The sequence below is a fragment of the Anopheles cruzii genome, chromosome 3 (genome assembly GCF_943734635.1).
Source record: "Anopheles cruzii chromosome 3, idAnoCruzAS_RS32_06, whole genome shotgun sequence".
Lineage (NCBI taxonomy): Eukaryota > Metazoa > Arthropoda > Insecta > Diptera > Culicidae > Anopheles > Anopheles cruzii.
The window spans coordinates 3,286,025-3,309,156 of record NC_069145.1 but is presented as its reverse complement, the minus strand read 5'-3'; the positions used below and the strand labels follow the sequence as shown (position 1 = coordinate 3,309,156).

The 23,132-nt window shown below is 49.1% G+C and overlaps 1 protein-coding gene across 1 annotated transcript; it reads left to right on the top strand.

Moving 5' to 3' along the window:
* Positions 1 to 5,478: 5,478 nt before the first annotated feature.
* On the top strand, positions 5,479 to 21,668 carry LOC128274860 (protein lozenge-like). Its single transcript, XM_053013191.1, has 6 exons — positions 5,479 to 5,869; positions 8,650 to 8,889; positions 14,012 to 14,125; positions 17,625 to 18,071; positions 20,374 to 20,535; positions 20,650 to 21,668. Exons 1-6 carry the CDS (start codon positions 5,479 to 5,481, stop codon positions 21,393 to 21,395), a joined length of 2,100 nt encoding a protein of 699 aa, XP_052869151.1. The 3' UTR covers positions 21,396 to 21,668.
* The last annotated feature ends 1,464 nt before the right edge of the window (positions 21,669 to 23,132 follow it).

Below are 23,132 nucleotides of genomic sequence, written 5' to 3'. Positions count from 1 at the left end.
AACAGCGTTTTGCCTTTGGGCGCGCCTCACTGCATCGCTATCATCTCAATTACACCCAGATGTGGCGGGTTTTCCACCGTCGTCGCTTCTCCGCTCCTCGCTCAATCGATACACCGTAGTGGGGCAAACAAGAGAAAACCAATATGGCCCCCTTTCCGAGCGGGGGAATCACTATCACTCAAGCGCGCAGTAGAGCCGCGGCCACGGAACAGAAGCACATTCCACAACTTCACCACCAATTGTCCACCCGTTTGTGGGGCACCGTTTTTCCACCAACCAAACTCTTACAGTGGCCTCCTCCCCGGTGGCGCCCACAGTGAAAATCTGCTCACCACCAGTGTGCCCGCGTATGTGTGTGTGTGTGTGTGTGTCGCTGGCAGAGGAGCACGGGTTTTCCGTCCGCTCAAGTCAACCACCAGGAAAACTGTGAAAATGCTCTGCTGCTGGCGCTGGGTCTTGTGCGTTCTACGAACCGAGAGAATCGGATCGGTGTCCGAAAATATCCGAAAGTCGGCCAAGTGGCCGGGCATGCGCCCTGGGTGGCGGGAAATATTGTAAACAAACGAACGAAGTGCAACAGATGAAAATGCTACAGGGTGGTTCCGGCACGCTCGCCGAACGCACGTGGTTTCCACAACCCGGTGGATGCGGCTGTGTTGGTGACAGATCCGGCGCCCGTGTCTGACCGGCCACCGGCACACTGTGAAGTGTTTCGGTCGCTAATTTCGCTTCCCGTCGCTTGTTTTCCACTTTATTTGCTGCTTTATGTTGTATGTTCTGCGAATCAATTCTCCAATCTGTCGCGACTCTGTGTTGTCCGATTTTTGAGCGGTGACCGCATCATTAACTCGATTCCATCAACCTGCATAAAAGGGCGCACGCAGTGTCTCGTCGGAATCAACGACCCGGCGGGGCCTAGAAATCTACTGTCTCGATCGGGAGGTGCTGCGGGTGAAGAAGTATCTCGCGGACCGGATGGCAGACTACGTCTACAACAGATACTGGTATGCACCGGAAGCTGAGTACGTGCGCAAGTGCATCATTGAATCGCGGTCCGCAAGTGGTAGAACAATGTAATGATTTGTCCCATTTGGGTCCATTCTCAGTGATGGTCATATCGCGCGAGTCGATCAATTCGGTCTACAATCAGGAGCTGGCGTCGATGGAAGTCCACGGTAACTTTACGCCCTACTCGGCCACCGGATTTATAGAGGTAAGACCCGTTTTCACAAAAGGAGCAATTGCCGGATTGTTTCCCGTTTCCATATGTTACAGATCAATGCGCTGCGACTAAAGGAACACCACCGTGTGTTTGGGACGGCCAATATGACGAAGCATTTTTCGCGCACCGATTCGGACATGAAGCTGATCTAAGGAAAACCAAATCTATGAACAAAGAGTGAATCCAGACATTTATTTTGAAAAAAACTACCTGAACACGCAAACTGAAAAAAAAAACAAACTGAACACCTCGACTTTTTAATTCTTTAATGTGTATCCAATGGTTTTTGGATCGTCGAAATCTTATAGCAAATAGAGAAACTTCCTGTTGTGTTTAAGATACAAAGGTTAGAGTTTTAAGATTCCTAAATAATTTGAGTTAATTTGTTGCATTTCCAAATCGCATGTTTGTTAAATTTTTAAAGTTCCTTCTCAAATAAGCCTCTGAAGAGCCCTTGCAGCAAAAGCTGGTGAGAAAACCAGAGAACCCAGAGAACCCAAAGAACCCAGAGAACCCAAAGAACCCAAAGAACCCAATATATGGGAACGCCCATTTTTGCTATTGGTCGAATACTAATTACCAATACATATACAAATACGCATACGATTTTATACGAGTTCATTTTTTTGGACACAGTTCATTTTTACGGACAAAATTCATTTTTACGGACAAAATACAAAATTCATTCCATCGTTGATTTTTGGAGAGGTTTTGAATTAAAAAAAAGCCTAATTTCAAAAAAGCCAAACCAAACCAAATTTAAATGACACCAAATTTTCAACTTTTAATTTCCAGCACACCAAAACAAATATTCAACGTCTCAAAAAGGCCATTACTCACTGTAAGTAGTAGTTGCAGCGGAATTTTGTTGAAAACAAGACCAGATGTAATATATATTTTTAGAATTTTTATTTGAGTATTGAGATTTTATCTTATTGATTATCACTACTTATTATTACTTAGTGTTCTATTGCTGATCAGATGACGAAATTTCATTTGGTAACGTATCGTACATAGGTGTATATGCAGTCATTGGTCCTACCGGGATCTCCACCAATTTGCACAGAATATCCTCCAAGGGGTACTGTGTTGGCGAGTCCAGGGTGCTCTTGTTGTCCAAAGACTTGAACACATTCAACTCCTTGGGTAGGTTCGCCTCATTTCTTATCTGGTATAGCTCCGATTGGGAGACTAGGGGAACCGCTGTTATCAAAAAGGGGTGCGAACCGGAGGCGGATACGAACTTAACCACGCGTGGGGAATCATCGGGGTGTTTGGATTTAACAAGAAACCAACAGTCAGAAGGACTCTCGTTTCTTAATGTGAATCCTTCACGCAGTGTCAGGTGCCTGGTTGGTTGGGTTTTGGTATGCCAACAACGGGATAAACAGTCGGATTTCCCGATTGAAATACCGCTTCCCGAAGAAGCAATGTTGTGCCAACTTGGTGAGGGATTTTTTTCGGTGCTTCTTTATGTCTACGATGTGTCGCAAAGGATCTATCATGCTGTCGTACAATCTGGAGGATTTTCTTTTTAACGAACCAAATCTTAACACCTCATCCATTACATGTGTTAGGTTGTGGAAATTGTAAGTAATCTTTTGGAATTTGGCATTGTAGAGTTTTAAAAACTTATGGAAAAATGTATCCGCAGACGCCCAAAAGGGACGGAAATAGTTCGAGCTTAATAGGGACATACCCCAATACAACTGCATATACATTTCAAAAAGCTCCGGCTGCATTGTATCTTTGAATATACTCAAAGATTGCCTAAATAGTGACGGTTTTTAGCATATTCAACAACGTCTTTCGTTAACGGTGCGAAGATCTTGGATAGCCATGAATGCGGAAGGTACCGGGACCAATCGTTGGTGCTCCCCCTCGCCAACGATTTCCTCACAATGGTGGCCGATGTAGTAAAGCCGTCGGAAAGCTTCGTCCGATCTTGGTGTACCTCTTGTATAGGGGTACACCATCGACGTTCCCTGCTTCGATCCGAGGGCTTCACACTTGGGACATGCCGACTGTGAGAGTTGTTGTACTTCTGTAAAAACAAAACCTCATTAGGATAAATCTGGCAATGGTTATGGTTGTCCTGGTAATTTTTACCTTTAATAAGACACAGTGCTTGTGCTTGGTAGTCACTGTTGAAACTTTTGATCCTCACGATGGCCCCGTTGATAGAAAAGTTTTGGGCATACAAGGAGTTAATCTCTTCCACGAAAGGACGCAGGAAGTCGCGCATCCTTTCGGGTCGCTTCTCCCCTGTATAGCTGCCGATTACGAAAGGTTCCGGTTTTCGCACAGGATCTTCCACAGTGCCTAGTGTGGTCCACGAAACTTGAGGCGGATTGACGGAAAGCGGCTCCTCATCAATATGTATGTCTACGTTGACATGTGAGGCGCCGCTTTCGTTCGTATAGTTTTTCCGCCGCCCGTTCTCTGCAAATGATAGAAATGAAAATGAGGGAAACAAAGACTAATAAAAAAAAAAATAAATAAATACTAACCAAAGCCACGGGGCCAGTACTGACCCCCGGCGATTTCCAGAATTGGGGAAATTGTCGCTGGCACGTCCAGAACCGCCCGCACATGCAACGGCATTCCAGGGTGCAGGTTGCGCTTTGAAGGCCGGAAAACGGATCGGGGTGATGCTTTTAGCGGCTACTTGTTGCCCGTGCGTGCGGGTCGCTGGGAAAATGGTTATGAATGGAAAACCCTGCGATCCCCGGAACGCGGCTGAGCGATTTTCTCCGAGTGTGTTTCGCACTTTCACGGTTATAGCGTGAAAATGTAGGTTGATCTCAAGATGGTTCAGTGACAACGGTTTTTGTGAGGCGCGTTTTGGATTATTTGGTGTAAATAAACAAAATTGAAGTAATCCGAACGTAAACAAACGTCTTGTCATTCGCGATGAACTCATCTCACGGCGAATCGGTAATCGAGATGAATTCATCGTCGGCTGCGGCCATTGATGAATGAAGTCGTTCGGTGCAAATAACATCGCCACGATTAAAGTTCGGATGAACAAAGTTCACTTGCGGGCCCGAATCGGTTTTGTGGGTTCGCCTCGAGATGCAGAATCATAAAAACATCATAAACATAAACACCTCGATCAACGGTGGACCGTTCTGCGTTCGCGTTCCGCATCTCGGGAAAGAAGCATTGCTAAGGCTAAGTTAGCCGAGTTAGTGGTTCGGAAATGCAGACGAGCATCGAAGACAAAAGTGTTAGTTGTTAAGGTAAAAGGTTTAAGGTGATCATAAGACCAGAAATGATCATTTGAAGGTCCTGAGTAAAAAATGGGTAAATTTGGGTTGACCTAACGATTGATTTATAGTGCTTTACTCGTGGACATAACTTCCTAGTGCGTTTCCTAGTTCCTTACACGTGCCAGCTATACCGACGTTAGAAGGGATGCTCGATGCATGTTGTTTTTAAAAAGACTATTTAGTACGGGCATTGTACACAGTTGGTTGCGTTTTCAACGTTGTTCGGCGCACGACCGCCAGCAGAGAAAATCATAAGATTTGATGCTGCATCTTACGATCTGCTGCTCTAGTCCCGGCGTGGAGTGTACGTGTGGTTGATCCGGTGATAAAAATTCGCGTGTGTGCAAAGTGTCCTACGTAAGTTTGAAGGAAACCCTTTTTTTTTGCTACCCGATTCAAATCCGGATCGCACCAAAAGTGCGCGCGATCGCGTGCCAAGCGAAGCGAAGTGCCAAAGAAGGAGGCTAATCCAGCCGGTGCGGCGGTGCTAATTCGTCGCGTTTCTTCACCTGATTTCACGCATCGCTGGCGACGACGGTGAGCGGACATTCCCTCCGAGTGACTGGACGTGGCCGATCGACTGATCGACTTCTTGATTGAATGCGCATTCGCCAACGTGCGGCCCTGTCTCGCTTGTCGATGCACAATATTTGCTCAAATTACAGTACTCAACAACAACGGCGGCAACGGCAACGGCAACAGCAGCAGCGGCAGCAGGAGCAGCAGACCGAAAAAAAGATCCCATCGATCGCGCCTCAGATTTGAATAAATCCGGTGTGTGTGTGTGTGTGTGAGTGAGGAAAAGGAGAAAATAATTGTGATTGTGTGTTGATCGCGCGGTGACGGCGGCGACTGGGGGGTGGAAATTGCATCAAATTGCACGCGCGCCCGGCGATTGCGATTTCCGGTCCGGCGGCCCCGAAGAGGCCCCCGGGGTGGTGTGGTGCGGGCAGACGTCGAGTGCGATCGATCGTGGATTCATTGATGAGTTTGGTTAGGTGTGCCGAGGCCAAGTCGGAGCTGTTGCTACTGCACTCGGAGGTGAGGTCGGCGGCCAAGGTGCGGTGCGCCCGCCCGCTGCCCGCCGCTGCCACCGGACGCGGACAGTGGCGCACGAAGGTGGCCAAGGTGTCGTCGGCGTCGCGGGGAAACATGCTCGAGTCCGGCGTCACCGCGGCCGGGCCGGACGTAGCCGGACACTGTCGGAACCCCGGCAACAACAACCACGCGCCTTCTTCGTCGTCCCACAGCAACAACAACAGCAGCAACAGCAACCTTCATGGGGCGACCATCGATGACAGCTCCATTCCGGCCGATCTACGGTGGATCGAGCGGATGGTGATGGAAGCCGAACAGCAGTACCCGGGGGAACTAGGTAGGTAGGTTGCGGATGGGGTCCCAGAGGGGGAGGGAGGGCCTGATCGAGTGCGGCTGATTGTCGCCACACGTACCCAACACACACGCCGACGGAAAACGTATCACCGCAATTCGATCCCGCGTTATAGGTTAGATTTCCTTACGGTCATCCCCCACCCTTGCCCCGTCGCCGGTGGTACCGGTCCCACCGGTGGCATCCGATGGCGGCCCGATCGTGCATCCATGCAGAATGCTGGTGCCCCCGCAGTTTTTGTGTTCCTTCGTCCTCCGCACCGTCACTTGCACCGGGATGCACGTCATTAGATACATACGCCACACATACACCCCGGGCCGGGGCCGGGTTAACCGGTACACTCTCGGGAAGCCTTACTTCAGCGTTCGGTACTGGCGTTCCGGGCCAGGCTCGGGCCAGGCTCCCCCCGTTTCGAGATCGATCGATCGGTCGGACGGAGATCGAGAGGGATCGAGTTTCACCTTTGATGGTGATATTTTACATTCAATGAGTCGTGTTTTTTAGAATCCTCCTGCGCTCCCTCTCCTCCCCAGCCCAGATTCCGAAGAGACACTGCGAGATTCCTCCCAGTGTTACAAAGTACGAGGAGCTCCGGGGAGCTAGAGTTCCCGCTAAAGCCGCGTTCTGGTGCCAGAGTTTTGGGAGCAACAATTCGGTGACCAGTTTCGGTATCCAGGGACCCGTGGCCCTTCGGTTCTCACACGCTCCGGTCGAAGCGGGGTGTAAGTTATACTTCGGTGCAATAAAAACACCGGCAGGAAGCTTGCAAGAAAAGTGAGATGCCCTTTTTTGGCGTGTGTTAGGTCCACACGAGCGGCCCACTTTTTGGCCAGCTGCATAGTGATGCATGATGTGCTCCGTATGCAAAAAAATACCAACTCCAAAGGCGATAAGCAGAGATCAAGGTCTGAATGGCGAAAATTATTCGTGGTAAAATCTTACCGGACGAGCGATCCTTAGGAACCGTGATTGATTCAAACCAAAGTTGAACGAGAAACTAGGCATTTACATCTTCATGCAGTTAGTCTAATTTACAGTTCAACAACACCTTTGCGACGAGTTTCGGGCTCGGTACCACGAGGTACGGTGTAACGGAAACAAGGCAAACGTTGGGCATCTGGCCCACGTGGTCAGGCTCTTGAATTAAATTTCAATCGAACACAGCATTGAATATTTCATGTCCGTTGTTGTTGACGCACAAGTGCCGTAAGCCGAGGTGATTATTCATAGAGGCCACGGAGCCACATGGGCTTACATGAAAATGAATAAATTCCAAATCAGCAAGTGCGACAAGTTCGAAGCTATCGGTAAAAGAAATGGAGCAGCATTTTGCCAGCCTTTCTGATGCCCAACCAATTAATTCCGAATCAATTCAAATGCGCTTCTCGTGGTCATATTTTGCCGGTTCTTCGGAACTATTTATTTTCTTGTTGTGCAACGGTGGACAAGGTTACATCTACGGATCCCAAGCAAGCGTTGAAATGATTTAAACCACAGCTCGTAATTTCGGTGGACGATCGGTGAAAAACCAACGGTGTACGGCTAGCTCAAGGTTTTAAGGATCTCGGTTATCATTTGGCTTGCACCGTAACGGCGCTAAGATAGGCTTCAGCTGGCAACAATTGGTTGCTTGGGTGAATATTTTGTATATTGCGGACACACATCTCGGTGTAAATACGTGTTAAGGTCTTGTATTTCTTTTGTTGCTTCGAATAAATAGTGTATGGCAGTTAAATACGGTTATCGAAAAATCGCTCATCTTTTTTGTTTGATAAACCAAAATCCGATTCAGCCAAACTACAGGGTTTTCCATTTTAAAGTTCTGAAATTACATGGCTGACATTTTACAGTTTTTGAATTTATCTGTCAAACCAAATGCCAAACTTTTAGTTGAATGTTTGTCTTTTTAGAAAATTAATCGCTTAACAACAGGGCAACGTGCTAAAGGTATTAAGACTTATTACTAATTTTTCCAGCAACATTTTCTTTAGCGACAAGCAAAATTGCCACATCTGGGGCAATGAAAACCTTCAATCGATTGAAGAGAGACCGTTATATCCTGAAAAGGTGACTGTTTTGTATTTTTTCTAGAACGGCGAAGGGATGACCATTACCGTCATTTCCGAGCGATACCGTCAGATGTAGAAATATATTTTTTAGCCTTTAATGGAAGATATTTTTTTATTTATTTATTTCGCAAAAGAATGTTTGGCCCTATGAGCGGCCTTAACATTAGGTGCTTATGAACTAGGAGCTGGACTTAGAAGTTGGATTTTTTTATGTGGAGCTACGCAAAAGATCGTGCTTATGCTGACAAGCCTACAACTTTGGAGCAACTTTCGCCAAGTTGTGGTCTAGGTAACATCTTATCCAAATTGATTGTTGCCATGGATACCGCGCGACCATCTGAACGATATTGTGTTTCGCGCATAATGTCAAAGTAAAAACTTTATGAAAATATGTCTTTAAAAGTTATTTTTTCATATGTTTTTTAAGTTCTTTTTTGAAAATAAAACCAAAATAAACCCTCTACCTTCTAAGACTTTAGAACAAGCATGTTTGGATGTTTGAGTAGCTCCGACCGTGTTCCCGAGCGACATTAAGGTCCATTTAGTACGCTGACGGCCACTGTCAGCAGCACCTTGTGTGGGGCTATGGTTTTCTCACGCCGATCCTTACGATTCTGAACTGAACTGATGGACCTTCGGACCTTTTAATTGTAATAATTTAGCACATTCCACCTCTCCGTCCTCTCTTTTCCACAGTCCGCACCGACAGCCCGTACTTCCTCTGCTCGGCTCTGCCCAACCACTGGCGGTCAAACAAGACGCTTCCGAGCGCGTTCAAGGTGGTGTCTCTGGGCGACGTCAGCGACGGGACGATGGTCACTATCCGGGCCGGGAACGACGAGAACTTCTGTGCCGAGCTCCGCAACTGCACGGCCGTGATGCGCAATCAGGTGGCCAAATTCAACGATCTCCGTTTCGTGGGCCGCAGTGGCCGAGGTAAGGGGTGGCGAGGCCCTGACTGGACCGTACATATACACACACGCACGCACACATTAGGTTCCTTTTCCGAACAGCTACCGAACATATGCTACCGAAAAATGATAATTATGCCACCATTCATGACAGCATTGCAATTATGTTTTATGGAAAAATAATGAACAGCAACCCCGGCTCTTCTTCCGGAAAGCGTCCAGCTGGGTCCAGTCGGTTAAGTGTCGGAGCGGGGTCTTCGGAAGTGTCGATTCCGCACCGGAATCCGCTGCCGGAGATACGGCGCCGAGGCGTACGGAATGCATCTGTTGCATCCGCGTGCGTCCATCCTTCCTTTGTGGAGCCCTCCGGGTTATTGTTCGGTGCACGGAGAGCATCGATTAGAAGGGCCCGTTTTGGGCAACAAACACAGCACATGGCACGGGAGCATGGCCGAGTGGTGCCGAGAACAGTTTTCTGATGAACGCCCAAACGCGTGTACAAGGAAAATAGCACCACAAGTGGCTACTGTTGGCGCTGGAGTGATTGGCCGACCGAGCTGCCGACCATTTAGTGCCACAGATGGTTACGGGTGAGCCAAATTTATTTCATTACGCCAAATTCAACCCTCAGCATAGATGGCACGCAAGTTCTCCAAGTTTTGCCCGAACGCCTGTTCTGACAGGCGCGTTCTATTAATTTGAGTTTGAGATATTTAATTAAGGTTAATGAATTATTAATTTATCTCGAAGAAGTTCGCTGTGTCGTTTAAGCACTCGAAACTTATGCATTTAGATTATTGCCGGTGTTCGAAATGACGTCATTCGCATAGGGATCTTATCTTAGGGAATGCTTTCTCAACATCCAATTAGAATTGAAATTAAATGCAAATGTTAGGGTAAACTACACCACACAAGTTCTTCATTGAGACGATGATGCCTATCTCCCATTTTCAACCCCTCATCCAATCCGTTCAAAGCCGAATTACGGAGGCCAATGAAACAGAGTCTTAGGTGATTCTACTGCTTTTTAAACAGAAGTGCTGAATACAGTTATACAAATTCCATCGGCTCATCAACCCATTTGAGTCGGATCAATTGGCAGACGCGCATCCCGCGAAGGACCTTCCTCAAATAGCAATACAGGCCCCCGATGATGGTGCCAATTAATTGTTGAAGGTCAGCCTCGGTGGTGGTGAACAAGTTGCACCGGGACTCCGGTGGGTCGTCGTGTTTAAAGGCCTCCGCTCCGATCGGATCCGTTCGCGGCACGCAACAAGTTTTCGGCCGACGTCGAATCGAAACGATCTGATTTGTGTGACGTGTTTGTGTGACGATACTCGAGTAGATGAAACAGGGAGGAAGAGAGAGTGGGAGAGAAAAAACAAGGGAATTTGAACCATGCTTTATACGGTTTCTCCCCGCCGGCCACGGCCGTGGTCTCGCTTTTTATTGAGTGATCACATTACCCGAAAACTTCATCGTCGTCCATCCATCGTAGGAATCTCTGAATCTCTGCTCGCCGCTGCCGCCGCCGCCAAAAGCCGACGGAAGGCTCGACGACGAGATGAAGTCCTTCTCGAAGGGGTCGCATCATCGAGGAATTCCTCCAATTTATCAGCGAGACCTAGAAACAAACACTGGCGTGGTGAGCAGGAGGGCGCGCGCGCGGTCGACAAAACCCGTGCCGCGGCGTGTCAGGTCTCCGCGCCTGTTTTTTTTTCTCTCACTTATTTTTTATTTCATTCGGTGATAAATCGCTCCACAACACGTTCCACGCGATGGCCAATTGTACTGCTTGCCCTGGACTGGCTGCGAGTACACCGGCTAAAGGCGCAGATCTCTTCAGATCGGAGCCCTCGACAAATACTTCCGACACGCGTCATTAATACTCGGCCGGCCGGCTGGTCACGCGGGAAAGGATAACACAAAAAAGGCCTCCGGAATCCTCCGGCCCATCATCAGTCAGCTCCACGAGTGACGAGCAGCCACGAGCCGGCGCGATTCAACCCTTCGGTGAGCTCATTATCTCCGCGGCCTAGAGCGCTGGCCGGCTGACGGCCATTTGGTAGCGGCAGCGGCTGCCCCGGGGTTTGACCAAATTTCCTTTTGATGTCCGCACCACTTCTGGCACGCAGGGCGTTTTGTTTTGTCCGCGGCGATCGCACCCGGGGACCGGGGGCCACAGGTTTGATCTGCATAAATCCGATCAACGTCCAACTTCTCCACCCCCGGCAGCCCTGTTTTCGGGAGGGCCGCGCGGGAGGATGAATAATGTTGATGAGACATCGGACACCAGTGAGGCGACGGGATCCTGCGGGCTGCGTCAGACTGTCTGGGACACTGGGTGTTGCAATGTTTTGTTTTATTGCTGCTCTGTAGCCCCCCTCCCGGACCCTCCAGCTTCCAGCAGCAGTGGCCGAGTGGCGATGGATTCCAGCACGAGTATATTACACAAAATATGTCATAAAGTCGTCGGCGGGTGGATGGATCGTCGACGTCGCAGTCGATGGGACCGACCGACGGGGCGACGGCCAGGGGCGGTAACCACACTAAAGTGCACCACAAACGTCGCCCCACACGATCTCTCCACACAGACACACACACAGAGAGGCCCCAAACATTAACGGGAACAACATTGTTGTGCACGGCCAATGTGTTCCAACTTGGCCGACCACCGAAGCACCAAAGGGATACAGATCCTGGCCTGGCCTGCCCCGAAGCTCTGTCTCGTTTTGACGCTCTCTCTGTCTCCGTCTCTGTCTGTCGGAATCGAGTGCATACAGCTAAACATAAATTATAATGTGTGGCTGGCTGCGAGAGGCAAGATATGCGCCAAAAAGGGTTCCCGGAGCCACGCGGAGAGCGAAAAAGGAAAAAAAACGCCGAGAAGCGGCCCTGCGACCCGCGGGCCGCGCGGGCTTAAAGAAAATCGTTAAAACGAAGTGTTAATATGCCTTTAATACATTTAAATTGTCGGTTAAATCATATTTATGACGGCGGCGTGCATCACAGCCGAGCCGCCCACAAAGAGACCGGAGCATGCAAATTATTGCTTCTCTTCATCAGGAGAGGAGACGTTCTGGAAGACGTCCGCTCCGCGACGGTGAGCTTCGGGCTTCAAGTGAGGTAGCCCGGGTTGTTAATTCTGAGTCTGGCCAAAAACCGGGATTAGTGCCTTTGGGGGTGGCCCTAAATCGATGCCTGCGAGCCGTGTGTTCGCGCGGTCGTTGTTTAGTTCAAAGTAACTAATGTCGGTCACTTACAAATTATTCGTATTCGTATTGCATCACGTTTTGGCCAATGTTTTGATATTGTTCCTTTTTAATAAGAGAAAAGTCCAAACGAAAGGACTTTCGTTACTGTTTACGTGGCACTGTGGGCTCTAAAGAACTTTTTAAATTGAAATTAATTTCAATTTTAACTGATGGCGTAACCATGACAACAAATCCAGGTGAAAGGCGGTCAATAAAATCAAAGCTAGCCACGATTGGTTGTAACACAATCGGGACGATGAGCACTAATCAAACTCTCCGACTTTTGAATATTGTATTTATTTATTAGAAAAATAGTCAACGAGCAACGTAGCTTAATTGACAATTGACTTATCAACTTATCATAACTTAAAATTAGAACTAACATTAACATTAAACTGGCGAAACGAACGCAAAAGTTGGTAACCGACATTTGAAGGGATGGTTAGATCGAATAAGGAGTGTCGGCGAGGGAAGCCAAGATCTTAAATGCAGCCACTCCAGATCTTGAGCCGACCATTTACGGTGCTCGACTGATCGTCGCCCAAGTAAAAGGCAGCGCGGTTTTAGAAGAAATACCCAAACTATCCGGGAAGGGTTTGTGGCCAACTGATGCCGACGGCCATACCTATACCTAATTCATAAAACGCGAGATACAGATTGCTACAGCCTACTCCTCGTAAATGCCCTAAGCTGAACGTCCTCGCGACGCTAGTTGATTGAACCTTTCAACGAATTTTGTATCTTTTATGCAAAATAAAATACTTAAATAATGCCTATTTTATATAATAGAAGTTAAATAGACTGACCATCTCTCGTGGGCGTCAATGGTAGACTTTCGAGCAAGGGCGTTAAAATTAGAAAACAAATTTTTGCAAAGAAGGCCGCCGGATTTGAAGAGGTGGCCTGTGGCTGAAGTAAATTACACCGATTCCGGTGCTCCAATTTCCAAGTGCCCGTTAATGGCACCGAGGACATGATGATCCCCGGTTGCACTTGTGCACGCATCAATGGACACGCGCATTAATGGGACATTTTCACAACTTCTTTCGAAAGGCAATCATTTACGCAGCTGGACAAAATTTAATTTTACTGCCCTGCCGCCCACCGATCCTGGGCTGCGGCCATTATTAACTTGGGTCGGTCCCGGACCCCGCGCCGTTGGGGATCCGGGTGGGCCCGCGGGTCGAGATTGCGGTGATGATGGGTATCATGAGCCAGCCAAGTTCTTGTTTTAATTGTACCGTCGTACCCACCCCGGGAGGCCACCCGCCGGTTTTCTGGGCCGGGGGCTTCGGACGCGAACCTGCACGTGACATTTAGGAAGGACACATGCACCGACCGACCCGGGGGTACGGGGGCCGGGTCCGGCGTTTGCCGGTCCGGTCCGGAATAAGTTCATTAACAGCTCCGCTCAGTTGCTTTAATGTTTTCACCATAATTTTCATCATTGTCGCCCATTGTGGCCCTGAGCGGTCCTTGGCAATCCTTGCGGTCCACACTGAAAAACGAAGGCATCTCAAATACTTATCTCTCAATTTAATGCCCTGCGCGGGACCTGGGCTGGAAGGGGGGGGGTTGGGAGGCATAAATCCGATTACCTTTGACCGGTACACCGGGAGCAGCCGGTTTGTTGTTAGAAGCATAATCGCGCCGTACGAAACAATAGGAACCGCTAGAAGGAAAAAACAAAACGGTTAACGCCGGTACCCGCGTCGTCTGTTTTTGGGAAACTTTTTAAACTGGCCCTTTTGGAAGGATAATAACAACTGCCAGGCAACATCTCTATGACGCACGTTTCGGGTGGACTTTGATGTGACTTTTCTTTCGACACACTCTTTCAAAGTAGTTAAGTAACGCTAAATTAAACTCTTCGAAATTTGATCTGCTTTGCAGGAAAAAGCTTTACACTCACCATCACGATCTGCACGACCCTGCCACAGGTCACGACGTACTGCAAGGCCATCAAGGTGACGGTGGATGGACCGCGGGAGCCACGGTCGAAAACGAGTAAGTTACGGCCGAAACGGGCCCTTACCCTTAGTATGTTTGAGGAACTGTAATTTTGTTGGTAGTTGGATTTGATGGAAAAAGTGTTACTAAAATAAGATCTCATTCCGTTTCCCACGATTTGATAAACTTTGGAGATTGTAGACCCATTTTCTCGTTTGAACGCTGCAACGGGTGCCTCAATTTCATCGCCTCCAATTTCTCATTATCAACATTAATCTTCCGACACTCTCTGCTCACCCGGACGTTAACCACAGGCTAAATAGCATAAAAGCGATCAACATCGAGCTCTGAATCTAAGTTAGGTTCCTTTCAGGCGAATGTATACACAGGGGCCCTGATATCGCTTCGTATTCTTATCGTACGCGCGAATGCGCCATGCCGGCCTGGACCGTACGCGGTTATCAGTTAAGACCGGCTCTCCGACGGTCCCGGTGGCGGGATAAGAGTCTTGGCCTTCTCTGGCCGCTCGGTGCTGTTGATGGCCTCTCAACGCCTCGTGTTGGACCGAGGAAAAAATTCTCACGGTCTCACGGCGGCGATATATGGTCCGATCTGTAACACGCGATCTTTAGCGCGATCAGCGCAAGGCAGCGAAACAGTAACAAGCCTTCGCCTGTTCCCGAATGTGCAGGAAATGAGCTCAGCTCTCGAGATGGCCCGGGTTAGCAACGGGCCCCGGGCGATTGTGGAAAATTGTTTTAATTACCATCGTGGAGGCGTTGTTTTGACAGGTTGATTAGGCGTCGCTGTTGATGGCGCCGTGGCCGGGCGAATTCAATTATCCTAAGGTTTTGCTACGCCTGGCATATGGCGGCTTCCGCGATGTGCAATTTTGTATGACAGAATGTTTCCTAGACATCCTTCGATCCTTCATGGGACCATTTATTTTAGTTCCAATAATGCTTTTACGTAATATGCTTAGCCTGTTGACGTGGATTTTTGATATTGTCGGAAGGCACGCATAAAGCCACCTGTGGACAAGTCTATGAATTCCGTTATTTGGAAATTTGAAGTAGATTTCAACAATCAGCGAAACAAGTGACAGTTAGCACACAAGCAATAGTTTGACCCATTTTTTTTATAAAATTAAAAAAAAGTGTTCAATAAATTTTGCGATTCAATAACAGAGGGCGCTGCTTCTGGCCTCAAATTTTGCTATATTGGTACACCTTTCATATGAACCCTTTGCAACCCTTGAGTATCGACATGTGACAGTATTTTTTAACAATGGAACAAATCAAGTATCGTGCAGTGATTGAATTGTTTTTTAAAGTTTAAAAGCAAAGGAAATTTATGCACGAATGTTGAAAGTGTACAAGGACTCTTCGTCTGCATTTAATACAGTAGAAAGATGGGTTGCTAAATTTAAACGTGGTCATTTAAGCCTTCTTCAGGACAATGCACCTTGTCACAACAGCATTTTGAAAATGGTAAAAATTCATGAATTAAAGTACGAATTGTTGAAACATTAACCGTATTCACCAATTTGGCTCCTAGTGACTTCCATCTGTTTCCAGACCTAACAAAACTCATGCGTGAAAAGCGCATTCCATCAAATGATAAGGTTATAACATCTGGGGAAGCATATTTTGCAGCCCTTTCAGATTCTCACTTCAGGGATGGAGTTCATAAATTGAAGTCTCGTTGGAACAAGTGTATTGATGTTCAGGGAGACCATACTGTATAATAAAGTGTATTTCAAACCGTAACATTGTGTTGTTCTTATCGAACTGCAAAACATATTGAACAGCCTCGTACCGTGCAATCGTTTTAATGTTTATCCAGCTTTAAGCAGTAACAAGGCCTAGTTCACTAAAATTGTCCCATGTCAAAATGATTAAAAAATAGATAAAGAAAAATAGAAAAATGCATAAAAAGATAAATAGCAGAAAGTAAATTGAAGACAATCGAGAACAACACACGAAGAAGGCCCAGAAGCGCCGGTCGTTTAAAATACTGGGCCAAAGTCCGACCGACTGGAACCGAATGTTCGAATGTAGGTTGCTGCCGATGGCCAGGGACTTTGGACTGCAATTTTCTTTAATGTCCTTCGGGACATCGTGTACCGTATGTGCGTGTGTGTGCGTGAGTGTACACAATGCATTTCTTCACAGCCGCGCCCGGCCGGCCAAGCCAACTGCAACTGCGAACGGTAGAGAGAGTGAGTAAAATTAAGTGCCGTTTGCCGAGTGAACATAATTTTCCGTTCGATTTTCCCGCCACGTTGTAGTGTTGTGAAGGGCCATGGCCAGTCCTGGACGAGCCTTGGGCGAGCCTCGGGAGTGAACCGAGTGGATGTGTGGCAGCAATAAAAATATTTATTGGCCTCACGGAACAAACACGGCTCCATCGGAATCGGTTCGCCGGAATCGATGGGCTCGATAAAAGTCGGCCCAGTCCGGTGCCGGTGCACTCGCACGTATATCGACAACACGTGTCCCCAGGATAACGCGCACATGTGAACACGCACCCGCTGGACACAACTGCAACTGTATGCCCGACTTCTTCGGCCGGGACGTTCATTAACGACGGCACACCAAACCGGCAGTGCCGGCCTGCGAATTCGGATCCTTGCCCGAGCGGACGTGTTTCGTGTTCGAAACTAATGTCCCCCTTTCGGTGCCAATTAGACACCAAATTACATAATGTTCCTGGCTGGCCGGGCCATTCGGTGCGCCCGAAAACCGTTTGGAATTTGTTTTTCCGGTCCACCCGGGGGCCGGTTTTGGGTGGAAAGCGATTTTCCAACGCGTTCCCGGAAGGAAGCCCAGTGCGCCAGCACGCATGCCGGCGCAGACGGTGTGGTGCAAGATATATAGGAAACGTAAAAATAAATGCGAGTCATTCAATATCATCCTTTGGCCGCTGCTGGCGTGCCCCGGCGGGCGGCTCAGAGCTCAGGCTCAGACTGCAGGTCTGAACCGGAGCAGGTCCGGATGGCGCGCTGCACTCGCTACGAAACGCATTCTTTGCAGGACACGCCGGGAACGGGCGACCCGTTCTCGGACCTAATGATCCCTTCACTCACTCTCGTGTGGCTCTCTCTCTCACTCGCTCTCTATCGGTCTCTGTCACACTCCGGGCGACTATTGACTTGTGTTCCTCTTCTTGCGGTTCCCGCAAGCGAAACCGCAACTGAATTCCCTTTTATATTCTCAATTTTGTACTCTTCCGTCATCCACGCGATCCTTGCCGCCTCGAATGGATCAACAAATGGCCCGCCCGGACGCGACGGGCTGGCCGGCTGTGGATCCCTTTCCATGAGCCGGCCAACGGCCAGCGCGGCAGTTCATCCTCGTGCACCGGGGGTCGTAACATGAGAGCTCTTTATTTTGTGATGACTTGACCCATCGCCCATCGTCGTCGTCGTCGTCGTTGCTGCTGCTGGCATCGTAGTCACCATTTGCTGCCGCGCGTCACACAGCAGCCCCCCCCAAAAGCCTTGCCAACTTTATCTAATACGATACCCTTTTTTCTCTCTTTCTCTCTCTCGAAGTGGACACTCCGCAGATGCGTCCACCGCCGTTGCACCGGTTTTTGGAGCAACCGGCCTTCAGCCATCATCACCATCATCAGTACCAGAGCCGTAGCGGCGGTGGCGGCGGCTGCAGCTCGACGTACGGAAATAACGGTAGCGGTAGCACGGCCACGGCCGCTATGGCCACCACCACCACCAACGCCGCGTCAGTGACGTCAGGGGTGGACGGTGCGGCACCCGGTGGCCAAGCAGGAGTCGGCGGCGGCACTGGTGGTGGCAAATCCTCTGTCAACTACAGTAGCACCGGGACGGGCCATCATCATCATCATCATCACCCCCACCTGCAGCACCACGGCGGCACGGCGGCGGCGGCAGGCGGTGGCAACGGAACGGGCAATATGACCATCAATACCGTCGTCGGTGCCGAATCGAGCAGCGATTACAAACCTAATCTCGCGCTCTCAGGTAACTGTTGTAATGCGGGCGTAGAGGCGGAGGACATTTCAGGGATCAGGAATTGGAAACAGGTTCCCCGTTGGCCGAAAAAACAGTGCTGGTTGTGTTGGTTGGTTGGTTGAGGTTTGTGTTGCTGTTAGTTTGGACTCTTTCTTGGACTCTTTGTTTTGGCAGGGAAATTGGGCGCCTGAAAAGGTGGACAATTTAATTGTGGGGAAATATGATGATGCTGGCTGGGGTGACGATGATGGGCCATTGCGTGGGGACAGCAGCATCGATGTAACTGTTAATCGGTTACGCACGCGGTTCACCGGAAACGGTTTCGCTTACCGCGAAGCTGGTTGTCTTTTGTGGCAGTGTTTCGTTCCCTCTACACGTGTACACGTGTACCGAATCCGGTTTGTCAACTGTTGGTTGTTTGTTGTTTTATGTCGGCTCCGTTTGTTATCGGTTTTGGGCACTGTTGGGCACATCGCCCATTTGGGCACTGTTGTGGAGACTTAATCCAGAACCATTTTTTTGCTCCAGCTGCCGTTTGGTTATTGAAAAAAGCAGATTTTCAGCAAAATTATAGAACCATCGTCAACTACGTCCATACGTTACTTGATAGCTTAACCGTAAATATTGAAACATGTTCAAGCTTTTCGTTTTATGTAGCCATAACTGAATGTTTCGGGGCGATGGAATTTTGAAAATTACATTTTATGTCCACCGAATCCCACTGTGCTCGTGTCTCATTCATCAGTTATAGAAACCGGCGTTCCGAGTGATTGAATCGGGAAAATGCGATACACAAAACGAAGCGAAACACAGAATGAAAACAATAATTGAAAAATCGCCGATTCGCAAAATCGGCCACTCGGCCGGGATCGGGAGGAGAAGAACCGGAGCACAGAAAGTGTCCGGCGAACGGGAAGTGCTGACGCCGGCGACGACGACGACGATGATGTTGATCGTGATCATGATGTGCAGAAGGATGAGGTGATGAGCTACGGGTTATGCTCCCGCGCGCGGTGCGTATGATGATGCGGTGTGCGCGCGGGTTTTGCTCCTGCTGGCCGCTGCACATGGCCGCGTAAATTGTTTGCCATTTGCCACACTAATCATTACTGTGGGGCATCGTTTTCCGGCAGCGAAATCAATTTCTGCTCCCTGAACTCTTGGCCCCCGAGCCCCCGGTTGGGAAATTAAATTTAAATAACAAAACAAGGGGAAAAAAGCAACACAATCGCGGTCGATGGACGAAGTGATGAACAATCACAAACAACTCACCCAGCACAACACAGTCCTCAACAGGCAGCGAATGCTTCACATTGCTCAAAATCCACGCCAAATAGTTTAGCGACGGGCGTGCGCTCAATCTGCTCCGGCGCGCGGGCCGATCGTCGCCGAGCCATGTTGGGGGTCCGCGGGGTGTCAAACTTCCCGAGCGAACGGGGTAAATTAGTCTTAGTCCCTAATTAATCATCCAAGAAACCGAACGTAAAGAAGCGAGCGTGCGAGCGCCCACCACCACGCCGCCGAAACGCACGTGACGCGCTCGCAGCGCGCGTTTTTTGACGTAACGCCAAAATGTCAAAACATTGTCAATCAATTTGCGACAAAATTACTAATTAATTAACGCAGCCATACAGCAGCGCCATATTTTGTGATTAACGTTCGGTCGGGCAGATGATGCCACGACGTAGTCGCCTGTCGGTGACAAGGTGTTCCGAGGGTTCCCAAAAGGTTCTGTTCTGCCCGCATCTGTCTACACACAGGCAACTCACAAAAAGTGACTCCCAGTGGGGGACACCTGACCGGGATAGTTTTCCATTAGTTTAGTTGGCCTCCATGGGCCCAACCGCCCGCCCGCTCAGCCGGCGTCGGAGTGTAATAGAAATGTTAGAAATATTGGAACCCGACTGTGGACATCTCGGGCCGATGAATAAGTAAGCCGAAATCGATTTGCGAAACATCATCGAATGCACCGGAAGTCGACATGTCGGCCGGAAGTGCACTCCGGATAGTGTGTGAATGAGGTGGACCGAGGGTATTACCGGGCCCCGTCGGGGGCGGCACAAAAGTGCGTCCGTTCGATTGATGAGCTGGCGGCCGGGATGATCTATCTCCGAGAGCCGATGATGACGGGGAACGATTAGACGGATATTATCGATTGTGGACCAAGTTCTTCCACTGTGGCGGGCGGGCGTCGAAGATGGGTGGTCGGAGACGATGGGTATGACGGGCCCCGGGGGGGGACGGAGCATCGGGATGGAAAAACCAGAAGGGTGCTTACAAAGTGTCGCTGCGTGTGCCCTGTGTATTGCAGACTATACGAGTGCCGGCGATTGGACCAACGGCCTGGGGGCTCCGTCGAGCACGTCCTACATGAACACCTTCTCGCCGCTGCAGGCCAGCCCGCCGGCGTACGTGGCGTACGACTCCTGCTCTATGGTGGACCATGCCAATTACAGTCTCACCGCTTCGGGAGGTAAGTTCCATTCGGCCGGGCTGGCTTCTGTTGGCCACACGCACTCGGTGCCAGTCAGCCAAGCACAAGAAGAAGTCAGACTGTATCGTCGGTCGGAATTTAATAGCGTCTTAGTACTTCTAGATAACACCCAGTCGTACCAGGACTACTACGGACTGTCCGGACCCGCTCCGCCCCCGGTGGCCGCCGTTACTCCGGCCAACTCGCAGGCGATGGTAGGGGGCCAGCTGACCGGCGGTGGGGCTGGGGTCAGTGCGGCGTACGTTGGCAAATCCGGTGACCTGGTGGAGGCCGGCTCCTACTCCTATCCGCACCCGCAGTGGACTACCAACGGGTATCACGGGGGCTACCACCATCATCAGTATACGCCGGCGGCCGCACCGTGTGCTTCGTCGCTGGCGGCGGTGGCCGCCTCCCAGCAGCCTCCCACGACCTACCACCCACCGGCCGCCCCGCCGCCTATGGTGCTCTGCCCGCAGATGTTCAGCACGGTCAACCAGAACCAGATCCACGTGCACCTGCACGGCACCGGGAGCGAAAAGTTCGAGCACTATTTCGGCTCCACGGACAACGGCTTCACGATTAACTCGTTCCCCGGGTCGGGCCTTCGATCGGTGCCGTCGTCGGCCTCTGCCGTTCCTTCCTCGGCGCTGGTCGATGTGGGTCTGGTCGGACCGCACCCGTCGGAAGGTGGTGGATCCGCCGACACGCTGACCGCGTTGCTCTCGCACCACCAGCACCAGCAGGAGGAGCAACCACAATCGGCACCGTCGGGACCTCCGGATCACGAGCAGGACGCAGAAGCGCGCAGCGAGGACACGGTGTCCGGAGACCCCAGCAGCGTTTGGCGACCGTATTGATCCATCGGGGAGTCGGAGCTGAGGAAAACCTCACGGTTCGTCACGTGGCCCCTGGCATGCGGATTATCCTGTGGCGTACGACGGCGCACGCGTTGAAGTATTAGTCGGACTAGACGGGGACTAGATTTCATCTAAACCAGCTTTCGTTTGCCCTCCGATTCCCGGTTCATCAACTTGGGACTTGGTCATTCGTTTCGAGTCGACTCGCAGTGCCTTACAGAGGATTTGTTTCCAATCTCAATTTGTGGACCCATTATTCTGTTTGGGTCGGCTAGGTCGAGAATTGAGTGTCTTGCTTCTGTGTTTGGACGTGTGTGTGTGTAAGTGTGTAGAATGATCTACTGCGAACGACTTACGATCTCTGGTAGTTTGTTCGTAGGCAACTTTGTCGCGCCATTCGTAGCAGGGTGCAGGTTTGGAGGAGGTTTGTGTATAAAGTTAGGCAATTGCGAAGCGGCGGTTAGTTTTAGCAAGTGGTACGAAATGTTTTCAATTTTATGAAATATCATTCCGTTTGACGAAAAACAAACATGATTTATCAGAAATCAATACGAATCTCTAGTATGATTTAGACCAATAGCTGGAATAAGTTAGGCACAAGAAAGACAATCACAACAGTATCATCTCCGAAAATCATACTCTTTCTAGTGAATTTATTTATATTAACGATTCCTTCACGGCACCTTACGATTACTAAGAGAGCGATATTGTGTCACAAAATGTAATGAACTCAAGTGTGTTTTAGCATCAGGAATAGTTGTTTATAAGAAATAGAAAACTCATAATAATATAAAAGGTGGATTTTCTCATCAGTGTTCGTGCACGCCACGACATTCGTGTTCAATCGCACACTTTTTTGTTTAAAGGAAAAGTCGTTTATGACCGAAAATGGCCTAACTCTGTCCCTAAAACACTAGAGACTTTCTGGCACCTTTCACGCCATTATAGACCATTTCGTCCGTACATTTTTCCGATTATTAAAACTCCATCTAATCGTCGTCGGTTCCGCCTACTTTCTCCGTATTGGAGCACCTGTTGCGGAAGCGACCGAAGTGGTGTATATGATCAAAACTATTATCCATCTCAGTGCTGCTTCCTTCCGTTTATTAATTGTATTGCGAAAAAATTAAAAAGCAATGTCTTATAACTAGAAAGCGAACGACACCGAAATGCATACCAGGAGTACTGCGAGTAAGCAAAAATCGCCGTATTAAAAACAGTTGACCTTACGTTTGTGTCGTTAATTGAACTTTTCGCGCCATCCATGTTTTCGTTTACCAAGCCAAACAAAATAGTGTTTTTTTTCTTTTCTAATTCAACACAGTTGTTTTAAACATGGGTGAAACCAAACGCATTTTTTGCTATTTATCCCGTATACTTTATTTACTTATTTTTAGAATGGTTCTGTCAGTTCTAATCGTTTTATTGAGCACCAACTTTTGCACTCAAGTTGACGCAGTTGGGTTCGATCTGACGCCTTTAGTGTCGATCGATCGGTGCAACGCAAATGTATGATCTACGGATAAGCCGCACGCTTCCCTATATCGAAAACCTTATCCGGTTTTGATGCAATTATAAATATGCATATGTATTGTCATACTCATTAATAGTTCCCTTTGCTCCATGTTCGTAACGTGTTAGTGTTTGGGAAATCGAAAATGCAGAAGTTGCTGAAACGGCAAGCCTTAACGGCAAATTTGAATCACTCGAACGCTTCTAACGTTACAGGCGTTACAT